At 41.8% G+C, this 18,732-nt stretch overlaps 1 protein-coding gene across 1 annotated transcript in view; it reads right to left on the bottom strand.

Annotated features, from left to right (window-relative positions):
* LOC308097452 (metabotropic glutamate receptor 7-like) overlaps nt 1–18,732 on the bottom strand; it is a gene marked incomplete at both ends in the record, with an annotated part of 249,239 nt that overhangs the window by 165,128 nt on the left and 65,379 nt on the right. Inside the window, one exon of the mRNA XM_080445211.1 lies at nt 8,759–8,975. Within this exon, the coding sequence (XP_080301337.1) occupies nt 8,759–8,975 (217 nt within the window). The remainder of the gene's footprint in view (nt 1–8,758; nt 8,976–18,732) is intronic.

Here is an 18,732-nt window from a genome sequence, read left to right as displayed (position 1 = left end):
GATCTGCTTTTTTTTTTTTTTATTGTGAAAATGTGTGCAAATCTTTAGGTTGAATATATATATACTTTTTTAAAGCGAAAGTTTTTAACTCAAATCTTTTTACAAATTCACTCAAAAAAATGACTCAAAATTTTACAAATGTCTTGTAAATCCCAACATTTTTTTTTTCCTAAAGTTTTTTTTAATATATTTTTTTACTTATGTTGCTCATTATTATTATCAATGGTTTTCAAACTTTTTGTGTCAAGGACCCCCAAAGTAATATGTATTTGACCCCCTCCCATTTAAAAATATGTTGTTCCAGGGACACGATGTTTCTAAAAATAGCCAAAGAAACCTTAAAATGACACACATGCGTTTCCTTCCCGGCCTTAAAGGGTTAATGTTCTCTATCAAAGAGCAGATGCATCAACGCTGAAAGCCAAATAACACAGAGGCCAATCCAATAGTGTCTCTATACTGTAACCCCGGCAAATGTGTTTAGTATTTCCACTTCATTCTGCCCTCCTCTCTACAGTATATTAACCCTTTTAGACCGGGAACGCATCTGTGTGTCATTTTAAGATTTCTTTGGCTATTCAAAAAATAGCAGATCTACAAGCTCATAGCACGGCACCGAGTGCCGCGCTATGAGCTTGTAGATCTGCTATTTTTTGAAAAATCCTGAAAATGAGTGCAAATCTTTAAATATAACATTTTTAAAGCGAACATTTGTAACACAAATCTTTGCTTCTGGGGGTCCCTGGAACAACAGCCAAATACATATCATTTTTGGGGGTGTCCTTGACATGAAAACGTTTGAGCGCCACAAAAAAACATACGTTTAAATTTTTTTTTTTTTACAAATGTATATAATATATATATATTCAAAGATTTGCAAAAACGTTCACGTTTTTTCAAAAATAGCAGATCTACAAGCTCATAGCGCGGCACTCTGTGCGCTATTTTTTAATAACCAAAGAAATCTTAAAATGACACAGATGCGTTCCCGGTCTTAGTGGATTAAATGTGTGTACTGCTTTCACAGTTATTTCCACACTTCTAACGAGAGATAGGAAAACATGGTGTTGGCAGCATTGCTTGAATCAATTCGAGGGAGAGGTTGTTGTTGTTTTGCTTCAGATTTGCTTGCATTGGTCTTTTTGATCAAATAGAAACGAAAGGCCCGAGTCTGACAACAAGACATACAGAAAAAGACCAACAATTTTAAGCAAGTAAAGGAGCACTTCACACCCATGTTCAACCTAGCTTCATATAAAGTATTGTATATGAACACTTGTTGCATTAGTGAGCGCCATTGCTCACTAATGCAACAAGTACCACAACTGCCTACCAGGCAGGTTTGGTAATTATAAACAAGCTCACAGCGTTATTAATTAGCGATTTCATCCTGCACAGGGAATTTTCAGCTTCACGCAGCTGATTGGTGCAGCGTCAACGCAATGAAACAGCGTCAACGCAATGGCCCCAATGCAATGAACTTGTAGATCTGCTATTTTCAATATGTTTGGAAAAAAAGACTTGTTTTGAAATTGTTTGCCTACAACGACATGCCCGAAATAGTCACTTAAGTGTTTGAGTGGTTTAGGCATACTGTACTCCAGCTCCACTTGACTCTGGACTGAACCAGTGGAGAACACACTGTGAACGATGGACCAAAACAAGGGCGAGAGAGATGAGAGAGGGGAAGGGGGGGAATTCAGAAGAAATCAATTCTAGCTGACCATCACACTCCAGCCCTGGCTGGGATAATGGGCATTGGGCTGAAGCCCCTATTGCATTAGTCTGCTGTATGGTTCTCCTTGAAGTGGAGAGGCTGCTAATGCGTCTGACATTTCACTGCATCCAAGTAATACACGCACGCGCGCGCACACACACACACACACACACACACACACACACACACACACACACACACACACACACACACACACACACACACACACACACACACACACACACACACACACACACACACACACACACACACACACACACACACACACACACACACACACACACACACACACACACACACACAGGCCGCATGGATCCACTCCCCTGATATCCTTGCGGTCGGGGAAAAACCTCTTATCGCCAAATTCCAACAACCTTTTCATGTTTTTATTTCTCCATCATTTCATTCCCTATACTTCGCAATACAAGAAGAGTGTCAAGAAAAAGTAGTGAAAATAGCCGTTCTACAAGCTCACATAATATGAGCTTGTAGAACGGCTATTTTCACCATTTCTGAAAACATTTTGGAAATGGGAGGTTTCCGCTTGACAGCGACGATATGCTATGTTTACATCTAAGCAACTACAGAGAGTGTACATTTACCTCAGATTCTACACAAACAAGTGCAATGCGAAATGTATACTATGACCTTCTGTGTATGAATGTTCCTCTGGGGATCAATAAATCTTTATCTTATCATATTTATTCATCAATATCCTCTATATCAGTGGTTCTCAAACTTTTTCATGTCTAGGACCCCAAATTTGACACTTATTAGCCCACGGACCCCCATTTCAAAAGATATGCCAGGGACCCCCATAAGAGAAGATTTTTCACTGCTAGCTACCAGTGATTCTCAACCCTTTTAATTTCAAGAAGACCCCCAGTTTGACATGCATTCGGCTACTGACCCCCATTTAATGGCATTTCTATCCCTGGGACCCCAATTTATATTGTAAAATCAATGTTGATTTAACTCTGAGAGTGTTCCATTTGTACACTCTCAGAGTTACAGACCCATAAGGGTCCATTTAGTTCCTAACTATCCTTCATTTAGCTGGGGACCCCCTGGAACCCCCTGAAGGACCCCACTTTGAGAACCAATGCTCTATATTGCACGTACTTTTATATCTTTATTTTTCATCTGTGTTTTTGAGAATGTATTGTTTAAATATTGGTAACCACTTAAACCCTATATACGTCGCTGACCGGGGTCCCCCAGGGATCTATACTTGGCGCCTGCCTTTTTCTTTTTTTTTTACATCAACGGAAAGTCTCTTCACTGAAAATAGCCAATCTACAAGCTCACAACGCGCCACAATGTGACACGTCGGCTATTTTCAGTGAATGTTTGCCTATTTTCGTCGCCAAATGTTTGCCTATTGTGACATGCCCAGAAAAAAGACGCTCATAGGGTTAATGTGGTTGTTATTCAGTGTAATACAGACAGTACACCAGCCTCACCTGACAAATTAAATAATTCTGATTCTATTCTGTGTTGCACGGTGAAATACATTGCCTCATAGATACCGTGTGTTAAGCCGACATGAAGCATGCGCTTTGGTTGTCATTTAGTTCAAATGATTGAAGACAGGTGTGTGGGGCAGCCACAGTACAAAGCCTTTGATCCTATCAATGTACAGCATATGGTCCTATATAGGTATGCTGTTGCATAATCTGTGCTTTTATATCAAAAGACACGATGCCTTGGGGTGGTGGTGGAGCTTTTTTCATTGCATGATATAATTCCCATTCAGTCTGCGTGCGAAAGGCAAAATGTTTTCTTTTCCCACGTACTGCATCACAGCAGTGAAGGATGAGTCAACAAGCTAGCGACTCTAATCTGGTCCTCCCTCACCGGCAGCTTGCTGTTGAAACACTAACAATAATAAGAGGAGTTGTGGATTTACCGGCCTTTGATACGGAACAACATCAGAGGAAAAAAGAACAAGCTAGTTAGAGCTGAAGAAAACTGCATGCATTGCAGGGTGCAGCAAGCAGTTGAAGTGAGAAAACCTCCAAAGTAAGCACTAAATCAAATCACCCAACTTTCCCCACCAATTCCCTTTCATTCGTGTACTACTAGGCTTGCTTTTCCCAGTTCTCTCTCATCCCGACAGCGACTGCACAAGCCTGCCACAAACATCCTCTTAAACTTTTAATGGGTATAGTCTGCTCTAAGATGAAATATTCATGGACACTGGACTTTGCCCGTGGGATATCATTAGCTTCCACCCGTTTTAGAGGCTTTCCACATATTGGTCAATTGGAAAGGAGATGGAGAGTCAGTCACTGCAAATTGACTGCAAATGGATAGAGCGGTGGTGTAAGGGTCAAGGTTTTTAAGGACCCCATCGAAAACGAGATTGATGATACATCTCAAGGGGCTATCCTTTCACTAAATAAAGGTACTATACAGGAAGGAACTGCGGTTTCCTTTGGTCCATTATTATTGCCGGACAGTGGTGGACCAAAGAACTCAACCCCCTCGGAACTGGCAAAGTAAAAAGTGAAAGCCTGCCTATCAAAGTACTTCAAAGTCAAAGTATAGATATTCCTTGTCAAATACTACTCAACCACGAGTGAAATGTGTACTTGAGTTACAGTACAGGAGTATTTGCTTTATTAAAAAAAAGTTTATTATAAATTAAAAAAATATGTAATCAAAAGGTACAAATTACAAAGTGTATTTTCTTTATAATATCAATGCACTGCTGTGTTGAAATTTAGTATCGCGACGTGATGTGAGCTTGTAGATTGGCTATTTTCACTATTTGTAAATTAACTCAGCCCCAATACTCAAAAAATAATAATTTGAATTAGAATTTTACCCCCCCACCTCATAGCTGACTTGTTATGCTTTCATATCTTATATGTTTCATCTTTCAATATAGCTCGTTTTCAATTATAGAAATATTCAAATTCACTCATTACATTTCCTATAATGAAGACAAGCTAGCCGATCTACATCGACACGTTGTGAGCTTGTAGATTGGCTATTTGAAAATGTTTTAAAAAGGCACCGACAAAAATAGGGCCTTCTTTGTGTAGAGCCCTGAGGGACTCCGCTCAACAGCGTACGGGGTTCCGTACTCAGTTATACTTTGTTACTGCCCACATGAGGTCAAGGACAATGAGGAAGGAAGCATGATTGCCAGTGTAGTTGTTGTTCCAATGGCCTCTCATGGATCACAGAGATTCATTCCAGCGGCGATGATTAAAGTAAAGCACTGGGTTGTTTAGAGTGATGCCTGCCCGGCACACAATGACTGTCACAGATGAGGAAATGACACAGGGTGTCGTTCTCCTCCACACAGCAATTGCCAAAGCAATGCTATATAAAACGTTCCGGCCTTCTTTGGAACGCTGTAGTCCAAAGACACTCAGTGCTATCAATTGTGGAATCTATCCTTCATCGCTCCTGTTTCTTGTGCCATAGCACTGCCAGCGTCTACTCTGACCTGCGACCTTCTCCTTCTCAAAATGTAATGAAGAAAGGAACTGCAGAGGCGTGTGTGTGGTACCACAAAACTCAAGCCTTTCAAATTCATGACAGCCTGACCATTCTTAGTGATGTCTGCGTGTGAGAGTGCAAAAAAGAAAAAAAAACGATTCCACAGTGCAGCAGGGTAGAGCAACAACGATCAGTGGTGGAAAGTACATTTACTCAAGCACTGTACTTAAAAGTACAACTTTGAGGTACTTTGAGTATTTATATTGTTTGATTCTTCTACTCCACTACATCTCAGAGGCAAATATTGTACTGTCTTTACCCTTTAACCCTAACCCAAAAAAATATATTTGAAAGCTTTAGTTACTAGTTGCTTTTCAGATTTAGATTATTATTACAAAACATACGGTACGTTAAGCAATTAATATCTGTTTTATATATAAGCTGTTTGAAAATAGCTGATCTACAAGCTCACAACACGTCACGATGCAACGCGTTATTTGCTTGTAGATCTGCCATTTTTGAACAACTTTGAAAAAAAAATTAACGACTGGAAAAACATTTTTACTTTTACTTTTGGTACATTAAGTATATTTCAAAATATATGCCAATATTCTTGTACATTGACACGAGTAACAGTTCGAACACATTGACTCGTAGTCATAACAGAGTATTTCTACAATGTGGTATTGCTACAGTACTACAAGTAAAACATCAGAGTACTTCTTCCACCACTGACAGTGATGAGGCATGGTACTGGTGCATGCACCTCACGGAGCAAAGAGTTGGACTGGCTGAAATGCAAAAAGTAGTTCGTGTCAGAACAGAAGTTCGTCAAACAATGGGGAATTTAAAAGAATAGCCATATTCTCCTCAAACGCTGCCTCGATTGCTGACTGTTCCTGTCGTTCTCCAATGTTTACTGAGGCAATAAAGCAGTCACCCGATTAATAATTAATCCCAAACCGCAGCAATAATTCATTCAGATACAATGAATCAGCAATGATACAAAACCTGACCTGCCGTAGGCCATGTGTCCATTGAAGGCCTTTCATTGTTTTGTTATTAATTTCCTATATGGAAAGGAGAGGCATACAAGTGGGGAACGGATAAATCATCGCCCATGGCTTCCCAGCAGTGGTGTAAAGTAACTAAGTACATTTACTCAAGTACTGTACTTAAGTACACTTTTGGGGAATTTTTACTCTACTGGAGTCTTTTCCATTTTCTGTACTTTTACTTCTACTCCACTACATCTCAGAGGCAAATATTGTACTTTTTTACTCCACTACAAGTATTTGAAAACGTTAGTATTACTAGTTACTTTGCAGATATAAATGATTACATTATAAAACATACATTAACCACTTCTAGCCCCATTTTATACAAAATTGTAGATCTGCTATTTTCATTGTTTTTGGTACTTTCCCTTTTGGTACTTTAAGTACATTTTGGCTGCGTTCCGCATCGCTCACCCCTTCTACAATAGTGGACAAAATTAGGTGCCACTTTGTAGGGGGGTTCAAACCTGCAGTCAAAAAAACGGTCTCCACTATGGCTCCGTCTCATTTGAAAGGAACCTTCCTAGCACCTGGCACCTCGTTAAGGAATGTTCCTTATTTTGCTAGCTCCGCTTTTGTTCAAAAGGTTACATGAATTGTGACAGCCTGGAGAGGGAGCGCCATGGCGACTAAAAAAAGTTGATGCAGCTTGATGCGTGTGTGTCTGGTTTCCATGGTAACCATCAAGCCTCTTGCTGGAACACATGAATAGACGAACAACAATCGCTCTTCACAAGCGCCCGTTCCATTTGTTACATTCTCGAATTGAGGAGAATAACGGAACTAACTCCTCAATTGGTCCGGAGGGCTCTGGCCTGGAATGCCCTGCACGGTGATGAGGAGAGTGTGTGGAAATCTGGCATAGGGAGATAAACTGAAGAGGCGGCTGCCCGTGGCTATACAGTGGAGACGGTTTTGCTGCATGGGGGCCGAGACATGGACGCTCACAGCACAGCAGGAAAAGGCCCTGGATGGCATCCACCAGTGTTGATTTCGTCGACTAAAACTATGACGAAAAATGTCCGTCGACTACCTTTTTTCACTAACTAAATAAACTAAATAAAAACTAATCTACGATGACTAAAACTAAGACTAAATATATTGACAATTTAATCAACAAATAAAAACTAGACAAAAATGTTAGGGAGGGACGAGTGGAGAAGAGATCCAGTAGAACTAAAAGACAAGTCATTTTATGCTCGGTTGCGCTCGGGTGTCGCTCTCTGAAAATAGCAGATCCACAAGCTCACAACGCGTCGCGCTGCGACGCGTTGTGAGCTTGTAGATCGGCTATTTTCAGAGTGCAACCAAGTGTAAAATCAGCCATTACGATGCCATCAAGGCACAGCCAACATACATTTTAGTCGACTAAATCAACTGTAGATTTAGTCGACTATAATCTCATGATATTTAGCCGATAAAAACTAGACAAAAACTAAAACATTTCAGGTGACTAAAATATGACTAAAACTAAATGATATTTTATTCAAAAGGCTATGACTAAAACTAAATCAAAATATGCTGTCAAAATCAACACTGCAGCAAGCAAACTGACAATGAGGGGAGTCAACCCAAGCCAAGGTACAGCTAGGAGGGGGAAGTAGACACATTGCGGGGTCCTTTGAACAACAGGAGTGTGATGCTAGACACCTATAGGAGGGTGAGGAGGGCAGCGATTCAGAAGTCCAGGGTTGGTGTTGGCTGGTCCACACACTCTCGCATTGCACACCTCAAGGACCCCTTCTGGGTCCCCGCGGGGATTCCATGTCGAGAACAAGTGTGTTAGGGCAACTTTTCTAGTTACCAAAGGTGCACAGCACACCGGTCCTTGCGAGGTGCCAGCCTCTAAAGAACACTAAACACTAAAGAATAAAGAAGTATAGCCGCACACTCGTAGCTGCCGATGCCAATAGTTCAGTCAGATAACTCACGAATAGATTGAACCAATATTATAGAATGAGAATACAGGTGTGGATGTAATATTTTTATCTTGGCGTTCAGGCTCTGCTCCATTTTTCTCCCTGCTCAGCCCAATTTAGACAACCATCATTAACCATTAAGAGCAGGGAGATAGATATATAATAACAACCCCCCATGGGGAACAGACCAATAGCAGAGCCCACTGGTGGTGCTGGGGTGGTGGTGGGAGCAAACGGCGCATGACAACAACCGTAACACACAAAGCGGAAGGAACGCAGACTTAGGTGAGCTTAAATAACCCGCCCAATTGGACAAGACCCATACGTATGACGTATGGGTCTTCCATGACGCTGTATACACCCACATAGTAATGAGCATTACTCAGCATGTAACCTCTCGAGTGTATGCTGCCTGAACTAACTTGCAGGCTACCTATCATTTTATTGACAGAAAAATCACCAACGTTTTGGACAGACTGAGCTGTCTTTGAACCCTCTCTCAAGGGTGTGAAGAAACACCTTTCAAAAGTGCACTAAAAAGAAACCCCACACACATTTCAGTTCATTCTGCCCACAGGCACGTTCCTTACCGGCTTCTCTGGAGAGCTGCGTGAAGGCCTCGACTCCCTTCTCCCCGTAGCTGCCCTCCGACGCCACGGTGGAGACGTAGGTCCAGCCCAAAGCCTGGATGATGTCCACCATGGCCTGGGCCTGGAAGGAGTCCGGCGGGACCACCCGCGAGAAGAAGTCGTAGCGCCTATCGTCGCTCAACTCCGGGGCCGTCGACGCATAGCTTATCTGAGGGATCTGCAGAGAGAGAGAGAGAGAGAGAAGAGAGAGAGATTAATAGTTTTTGATGCATTTTCGCCACGCTCCTGGTGTGTGTAAGGACCTTATAACCTCACTAAAACAAAATGAATAAATTAGCTGAAATCATTCCAGCTGGTGAATTCTATAAGTCAGTGCATGGTTCTCAAACCCCCCCTGGGTTCCAGGGGGTCCCCAGCTAAATTATTTAATACAGCATCAAGATCACTTTGACCACTTTAACCTAATGTGCAGTATAGCGGCTATTTGAAAATACTGTAGCCGATCCACAAGCTCTGCTATTTAAAAGCAATATTTTAACAACACAAATCTTGAGACAGAAACGGGCGTCCTTGACCAGAAAAGTTTGATAACTACTGCTATAAATTGCTCTATCACTGACATGAAGCAGTGTTATTATGCTGCCTACGTCATAATCACTTGGCACTTGTTTTTTACACTTATAGACCCCTTAACAGACGACGTCACACTGATAAGAACAAGTACGCGCAGGCCGGCACCAAATGAAACCCATTCTGTCAGGTCTCTCTAGGACGCGCCTCACTAACCAAAACACAAGAGGTTGAATGAACTGAAACCAGCGAAACCCCGAAACAATATGTTGGGAAATGATTGCATTAAACAATCACCTGTGCGTCCAGTCTCAATGTTGGTAAACAAATAATTGGTCTATTGAGCAGAGGATAAGAATTCACATTAGACCAACACACACGCCATAGAAACACTCATTGATCAAAGTTCCTAATGTTTAGGGAGCCGCTTAATAGTGTGTAGTTTTCCTCCTTACTTCAGAGGTCTATCATCAGCGTGTGGGTGGCTCTGTGCACAGGAGATCCCGATGCAGATTATTCTGTAACAATGAGCCTTTAATGCAGGACAATAAACTAATAAAACTGCCCAACAAACTGCAGTAACTACATTTTGGACACATTGACTTATTTATTAGTCTCACCGGTCAAATCGGCCTTCACGATTTTGGGGGATAAACAATGTCAAACACCTCATGAACAGATGTACAATACCCATGAAACACTTTAATATACTTTTAAATGTATCCTCATTTGACCCATAAGGAACCCAAATGGACCCGTTTGGGGTCCCTTTGTACGCGCTCCGTTTGCACGTAACGCTCAGAGTTCAATTCACGCCGAGGGTTTTATTGTGTGGGGATGGACAAGGAGGGAGATAATATATGATGGTTATGTTTGTTTACTGTGATATAAACCAGCCCAGCTGTGAACACCTCGGCCCCCAGAGCGCCTCATCTTCATTCACCATCTGAGGTGTACGTCTGCCCCACAGCCCCCCTCCTCAACACCCCCACTCCTCCACACCACACACACAAGTTTGTATTACTATACTTGTGAGGACATCAGTGTTGATTTCGTCGACTAAAACTATGACGAAAAATGTTCGTTGACTACCTTTTTCACTGACGAAAACTAAATAAAAACTAAATAAAAACTAAGCTACGATGACTACAACTAAATATATTGACAATTTCGTCAACGAATAAAAGCTAGACTAAAATGTTAGTGAGGGACTAGTGGAGAAGAGATCCAGTAGAACTAAAAGACAAGTAATTTTATGTTTGGTAGCGCTCGGTGTTGAACTCTGAAAATAGCAGATCTACAAGCTACAATACTTGTGGTGGGGACATGAGATCCTCACAAGCATAGTAATGCACGCACGCGCACACACACACACACACGCGCGCGCGCGGGGGGTCGGTGTCCTTGCCTGGGATCCCAGGCCCATCACGCTGTCTAATCTAAGCGCGGTATGAATGCCATCCATTTCTATTAGAGTGATCAACAGCAGCCGGACGCTGGGGGGAGGGGGGGGGGAGACGAAGACGGGGAAAATGAGGACGCGGCGGCGGTCCGCTGATGGGATTCTGGAGCCTCCTCGCTCCCCCGCGGTCGGTCGGTCCCGCAACAATGTTGAGTTATAGCCTTGACCCCGCACAGCTCAAGGCGGGTCAACCGCATAAAGCCGAGGCAAATTGAGGCAGCGCCGGCAGAAAGGGGTCGAACTCAAAGACGACTTAATGTGTTTGGAATAGGCCATTTTAACCCATTCAATCCGGGGGACGCATCTGTCATTTTTAGATTTCTTTGGGCTATTCAAAAATAGCAGATATACTATCATAGCGTGGCACCGAGTGCCTCGCTATGAGCTTGTAGATCTGCTATTTTTGAAAAATCGTGAACATTTTGTGAAAATCTTTGAATATATTTTTAAAGCGAACATTTGTAACTCAAATCTTTGCTTCTGGAGGTTCCTGGAACAACATATTCTACAAATGTTCGCTTTAAAATATGTATATTTAAAGATTTGCACAAATTTTCATGATTAAAAAAATATATATAGCAGATCTACAAGCTCATCTATGAGCTTGTAGATCTGCTAGATGTTTGAATAGCTAATTAAATCTAAAATTACAGAGCTGCGTCCCCCCGGATTGAATGGGTTAACCAAATACAGAATGAGCTCCCGTGACGTGTTTGAGATGTATTGTCGCTGATGGGTAGAAACCTTGTATGTCCAAAACCATTACTTTTTAAGAAATGGAAAAAGAACCTGTGTTCCAGTCATAGGCGATTTTTGCCTCTGCCACCAGGGGGGGGTTCAAATATATGAACATATATATGTGTTGTGTTTATATATGCAACATATAGGTTTATCATATATGTGACATATACGAAAATTGGCCGCCTGCATATACAGTATGTCTCTATATATGTACATATGCAGAATCCATAATGTGGCATATATGTGGACATAGAAGAGACATATTTTCTATATATCCACATATATGGCAAGTACATGCAGACTATATGCTGCATATATGCCATATTCAGGTTCATATACTGTATGTGCATATATTGGCAAAAATATATGGGCAAGTACCCCCCCCCCCCTAAAGATCACCTATGGTTCCAGTGGATCCAATGTAGCTATTTAGTCACAATTAAGCTCTTACTTTTCATTGGTTATATATATATGATACTTTTGCTTGACACTCTTGCGTTTGCCGAAGTAGGGCGTTTTACGGGCAGAAATATGGAGATGCAAGGTTTCTGCCCGACGACAGCGACGATGAATGGAGAGGAATACTGTCAGACTTTTACGAGCTAAACCACTTCAGATGTAGAGTGAATAGAGTGTGCCAGGTCAAAAGAGGGAGAAAAAAGCTAAAGTAATAGAAAATCGACAGTCATTTGCATTTAACCCATCGAGACCGGGAACGCATCTGTGTGCCATTTTGAGATTTCTTTGGGCTATTCAAAAATAGCAGATCTACGAGCTTGTAGATCTGCTATTTTTGAAAAATCGCGAAGATGTGTGGCAAAATCTTGGATTATATATTTTTTGAAGCGAACATTTGTAAAATACTTTTCATGATTTAAAAAAAATCACACCCAGTGAAGTGAGTGGTGCCTTCACTCCTGTTTGTATTTAATTAGTGTAACTGGTTGCATCTTTGTGTTGCAATCAGCTGCAGCTGTTGAGGCCGTGCTCATCTGGACACGCAAACACACAAAGTCAGTCCTTGTGAGTGGTTGCCACAAAAAATAGCAGATCTACAAGCTCCGCGCTATGAGCTTGTATATTTGCTATTTTTGAATAGCCCAACGAAATCTAAAAATGACACACAGATGCGAGTTCCCGTTCTTAAAGAGTTAAAAACACCCTCTGCCTTCCTTCCTTCCTTCCCTCCCCAAAAAAAAAGCCATGGCATTCTGTTTGCATGTAGCTATTTGGAGGCCTTGATAGACAATCTGTCTCAACAACGTTGTAAATAGCGCTATAGGCCTACACATGCATCCCCAGCCATCTAAAAGCTCTTATGGATCTGTGGAGTACGTCCGGGACGGAGTGTAGGGGAAGGATAACCGCGGTGAACATTTGACTCTCTCTTGGGCTTTTTCTCTTTTTTTTTTCTTGCTGCAGGGATCCGTTTAACCCATTAAGACCGGGAACGCATCTGTGTCATTTTTATAGATTTTTTTTGGCTATAGAAAAATAGCAGATATACAAGCTCATGTGCTATTTTTTGAAAAATCGTGAACAATTTGTGCAAATCTTTGAATATGTACGTTTTAAAGCAAACTTTTTTGATCTGTGCTTCTGGGGGGGTCCATGGAACAACATATTTTGAGATGGGGATCCGCGACCAAATACATTCATTCATTTTGGGGGTTCCTTGACATGGAAAAGTTGGAGCACCACTGATATAGCAACGTACTGTTAGGATTTAGAAAACATTTTTAGATATGTATTTGGCCGCGGTCCCCCCCATCTCAAAATGTTTTGTTCCAGGGACCCCCATGCAGAAGCAAAGATTTGAGTTACAAATGTTTGCTTTTAAATATATATATATATTCAAAGATTTGCACAAATCTTCCACGATTTAAAAAAAAAATTGCAGATACAAGCTCATAGCGCGGCACCGAGTGCCGCGCTATGAGCTACTATTTTTGAATAGCCAAATAAATCAAAAAAATTACACACAGATGCGTTCCTGGATTGAATGGGTTAAAGATGGCTGTGTCGTCGGTGCCTTTGCCCCAGACACATAGACTGTATTGATGTAATTCCTCCAACACCGGCGCAGCAGCCCTTATTCTCCGGGAATTTGCTGCTCCCTAGCAGGACAAATCATTCACTTTTTTCCAGCCCTGTGCTTTTTTAATTACAACTTTGACCTCCGTTATGAAAAAAAAAACTGGTAAACCCTGATTGAGAAAATGCAGGGGCATTGAGGATTAAAGCTCAAGGAATTACAACACAAAACGGACAGTGATTAGAATTTGGTACCTGTGGGTTTTTTTCTTCTCTCTCTCTCTCCCTCTCTCTCTCTCTCCCTCTCTCCCTCTCTCTCTCCGTCTCTCTCTCTCTCTCTTGCAGGTAATTGACTACAAATTAAGTGGAAATGGGAGATTGTCGCCGGTACCAAGTAAATTGATTAAATTACGATGGTCCCCGAAACTTGATTATTATGTCGTCTCCTCGGCAGATTACAAGCATTAACCCTTTAAGACCGGGAACGCAGGAACGAGATTTATTTGGCTATTAAAAAATAGCAGATCTACAAGCTCATAGCACGATGAGCTTGTAGATCTGCTATTTTTTTTTAAATCGTGAACATTTTTGCAAATCTTTGAATATAGACTTTTTTAAAGCAATTTATTTTTTACTCCGTTACAACTTCTGGGGGGTCCCTGAAACAACATTTTTTGAGATGGGGGTCCACGGCCAAATACATATAATTTTTGAGGAATTATAGCAACATACGTTTTTTCAAAAAAGAAAAGGATTTAGAAGACATTTGTAGAATCCCCCAGCAGCAAAGATTTGAGTTACAAATGTTCAAAGACCCACGATTTTCCACGATTTTCCCTAAAAAATAGCAGATCTACAAGCTCATAACGCGGCACAGAGATAGCCCAAAGAAATCTCAAAATGACACAGATGTGTTCCCGGTCTCAAAGGGTTAAAGCTTAACTTTTCAGCCTTCAAGAGACACACTGTGGTTTGATTGATTCACCAGCGTGTTATCAATTAAATAAAGCTGCCGGCTAAGTCCAATTTGAGTATATTGGGGACTGGGACTGACACCTCTTCAAGTTAAATCATTGTTTCGAGAGAGTAAAGTATTATGTTCTGTTGAGCTAATCCCCTTTCAGGAATGCACCCTTGGGTGTCTGCCTGCGGTAGCATGAAGTCTGGAGCAGACTTTTTACTCAGCGGTGCTCTCTTCTTTCTTGGCATCGGTAAAGCCTGATTTATATGTCGCTGCACACCGCTGTCAAATATCCAAAAACTACAAGCTCACAACGTGTCGCAAGTATAATAGTACCTATTTCCGATTGTCTGTACTTTAACTTTTACTCCACTACAATCTTTTGAAAATGTTAGTTACTAGTTTGCAGAATAGAGTTATTATACATTAACCACTTAAAAGTGTAGTTCACCCATAACATTATTTCTTAGATTTTCTATCAATTACACACCCCATTGAGCCTTGAATTCATGGTGATTTTTTTGTTTTTGTTGCATACCTGAGCCAATAATTTGTAACCATTCTTTGAGTCTCCAACTGGGTCTCGGAGACTCCGCCGGTCATCTAATTATTGGCTTAGGAATGCGACAAAAACAAAAGAATCTCCATGAATTCAAGGCTACTTTAAGCCCTATTTAATGCATTGGCTATTTGAAAATAGCCTTGTAGATCGCCTCTTTTTGAAAAAGTATGTAAGCCATTTTGATGCCAATACTTTTGTTCTTTTAGTTTTTAACACAGGCCTTATAGGGGATTTTTTTATTTTTTAATCAAAATATGCGATCTAGCGCAAGGCCTATTGGCGTGTGTTTTTCTACTGTACCATTCATCCTAGGATATCATAACATCATAGAAAAGGTAAGAAAACCGTGGTCCAAAATTCCCCTTTGATACTTGAAATTGAGTATTTTTTTTATATTGTGGTATTGCGATTTAAGTAAAACATCTGAGGACCTCTTCCACCACTAGTTGCGAGCTTGTAGATCTGATATTTTTGACCCGCTCAAACCAAGTTGAGTAATGAATACACCCCTCGCAGTCAGGGCAGATCGACGACCGACCGGCTGCAATAAGGATGAATTGAATGTGAGAAAATTGAATTTGGGCCGAGGAACAAAAAACAAGAAAAGAGGGATTAACAATTACCCCCCGTCCTTTCATCGGTCGCCATTAGCCACAGCCTTGACGTCTTGGCGGCCGTCATTCAGCGTATGGATCAAAGTTAGGATTGCTAAGAGTAATCGCCCCGGCTCACTCTTTAACCCAGTCAAACCGGGAACGCATCTGTGTCATTTTTCTATTTCTTTTGGGCTATATTAAAAAATAGCAGATCTACAAGCTCATAGCTATGAGCTTGTAGATCTGCTATATATATTTTTTTATTGTGAAAATGGTGTGAAAAATCTTTGAATATGTATATTCAGTGCAAACTGACAATAAAGATTTATCGTATCATATCGTATATAAGCGAGTTTTTTTAACTCAAATCTTTGCTTCTGGGGGATTCTAATGTCTTCTAAATCCTTTCCTCTTATGTTGCTATAATGTCAGTGGTTCTCAATCATTTTTCATGTCAAGGACCACCCAAAATTATATATTTGCCCGCGAACCCCCATCTCAAAATATTTTGTTCCAGGGACCCCCCCCCAGATCTATGCCGCGCTATGAGCTTGTAGATCTGCTATTTTGCATAGCCACAAAGAAACCTTAAAATGACACACGGATGATGCGTTCCCGGCCTTAACGGGTTAAATGCATGTGGGCTGACAGGATCGATCGCAGGGAAACACAGAGGTCTGTTATAGGGGACACCGTTGTATTGATTTAACCACCGCAAAGTGCCATGCTCTCTCTCTCTCCCTCTCTCTCTCTCTCTTTGAATAAGAAGCTGCTGCTAAATAGGGGTTGAAATAGGAAAATAAGACGAGAGAGGCAATGTAATGTACATGTATGTGTGTGTGTGTGTGTGTGTGTGTGTGTGTGTGTGTGTGTGTGTGTGTGTGGGTGGGTGGGTGTGGGGCGTGAGAGAAAGAGAGAGAAGGAGCGAGAGAGAGAGAGGCGGGGGCCAACTGGCTCACGGAGATTAAATGGGAATTTCACCCGGGGTGTTTTAAGTGAAGAGGTGACTAAGTGTTGTTGTGTAAGGGTTAGACTATGTTCTATGGTAGCGGGAAAACGCAGCGCCTCCAGTTCATTAGCCCGACTCTGGCTTTTATTCCAGTGTTATTTCATGTACAGGTACAACAGCGGGGCCACAACAAGCACCACGGGGCCGCCCGCTGTAAGCCGACGCAGGGTGAGAGAGGATCAAACGCTGGCTACTGTAGCCGTACAATATACTGCACAGAACTAGAAGAGAGCTGCTACTCAACCTTGCCTATGTAAGCGTCTCGGCAACTGTTCTGCATTCCCTCTGGTATTATAATAGACGACGTACAAGGGCATGTTATGCAGCATATGGCACAATGTGTGATTCTGACTGAGTCAGGGTCATATCATGGCAGACATCTATCCTTCACCATCTGAGGGGACGGGGGAGCGTCTGACTCTGTCCAGTAGATGCAAAACACTAGGAATTGAACACATGAACGCATTCACTGGCAGGAATTGAATTAATGAATTCATTCATTAATCTGTGTACTGTACGCTTGCCAGCGAAAACGGCGATTTTAGTGTTGCTTTGAAAAATCATGGAATATTCTCTGTGAACCCGATCCTCGCGGACAGGGGCTCGTTGCACGCATGGGGGTACGATAGCGAAATTGGCCCGCCACGATCCTCCATTCCAGAGCTATGGTCGTTTGAATGAGGCTTGTTTTTTGAAAAACACTTAGAAAACAACAGAAATCCGAGAAAAAAATACTTTTGTAAATCCTTTAACATGGAAGCAGACAATTTTTTTCCTTCTGGTCACATGATCTCTGGGTGTAAACTTAACCGGTGGTGTTTGGATGTTTGTTTAGATCACGTGATTTCCGGGTATTCTTCTTCGGGGGTCCTAGGATCAAATACAGGTTAAGGAAGAGCGCCCTCTATCGTAGTCACTGAAAACACCAAATGACGTCTATGTAGACGTCAATGGCGGTTAAGCGTTGGATTTGAAATGACGTCTATAGACGACGTCAATGTGTTAAGTGGATCTCACAATCCATGTAGAAACGTGTGGCTGCAATGTGGATCTCGGACCTCATTTGACGAGCCTGTGACATTAGTCATTTATGACGCCAGTTGTCTCTGACACATCTATGACGTACTCAGGTATGATTGCAAATTTGCGCAAGTTTGCTGTGCGCCTGTTTGACTATTTGACTATAAAATTACAGTGAATACATTGTGTGCCATAAACGGCTATAACCGTTTATTTGATTTTTTTCCCACAAGGGGCTCTCTAACGCAACTTTGGAATCATCCACGGAGCCTGTAAAATGGAAGGGACGGATGTAAATCCTGTCCAAAAAAACGACCTCCCGTCCACTCCAATGATGACGACAACTCCTTGAGAAAAAGCCCTATATCTCCATCTCTTTTTACCTTGGTGGAAACGAGCCATTTTCGATGGCCGATCACGTTAGCGTTAGAAATATTATTGTTCCAGGCGACAGGCGACCCTCGACCATCGTACACGCACCCTTTGTTTATATCCGTGTCCTCGTCGTGGCGTCTACAGCACTAAACATATCAGCGTAAACGGTAAGAACGCTGGCACTAGATGTACCCTGTTTTAATAAACCTCTGGCACTTGATGTGTTAAAATAATAAAAACACGTATGTGAAAAACATCATTGTGACGGTACAGTACCTCTGTGGCCTACTGTACTGTATACTGGCAGCGTGCACACAAACTTTGGCGCTGATCGGTCCAGTGATTTGGAAGATTAACTCCGGAAAGTCAAACACACACACACACACACACACAGACCCTCTTCAAAGACAGTTAACCTCCCGCAGAGCCACGCCATACAAAAATATATAAGCACTGTCTCCACTGGAAACACAGAGGAATAAGGCATTTGACACAGAACCACGGGGGCCTTAATCAGAAATGATCGTTTACCAACTCCAAAAAGGCCATCTTTCAAACCGAGAGCGTTTACTTTTTCACCACCAGCTGCTACGAGTCGGAAGTCACCCCGTGTCAATTGTTTCCAGTTCCCTGCAGTGTGTGAG

The sequence above is a fragment of the Gymnoscopelus braueri genome, assembly GCF_963280865.1.
Source record: "Gymnoscopelus braueri genome assembly, chromosome: 12".
NCBI lineage: Eukaryota > Metazoa > Chordata > Actinopteri > Myctophiformes > Myctophidae > Gymnoscopelus > Gymnoscopelus braueri.
Note: the sequence above shows the minus strand (reverse complement) of the source record. Positions and strands in the feature narration are given on the sequence as shown.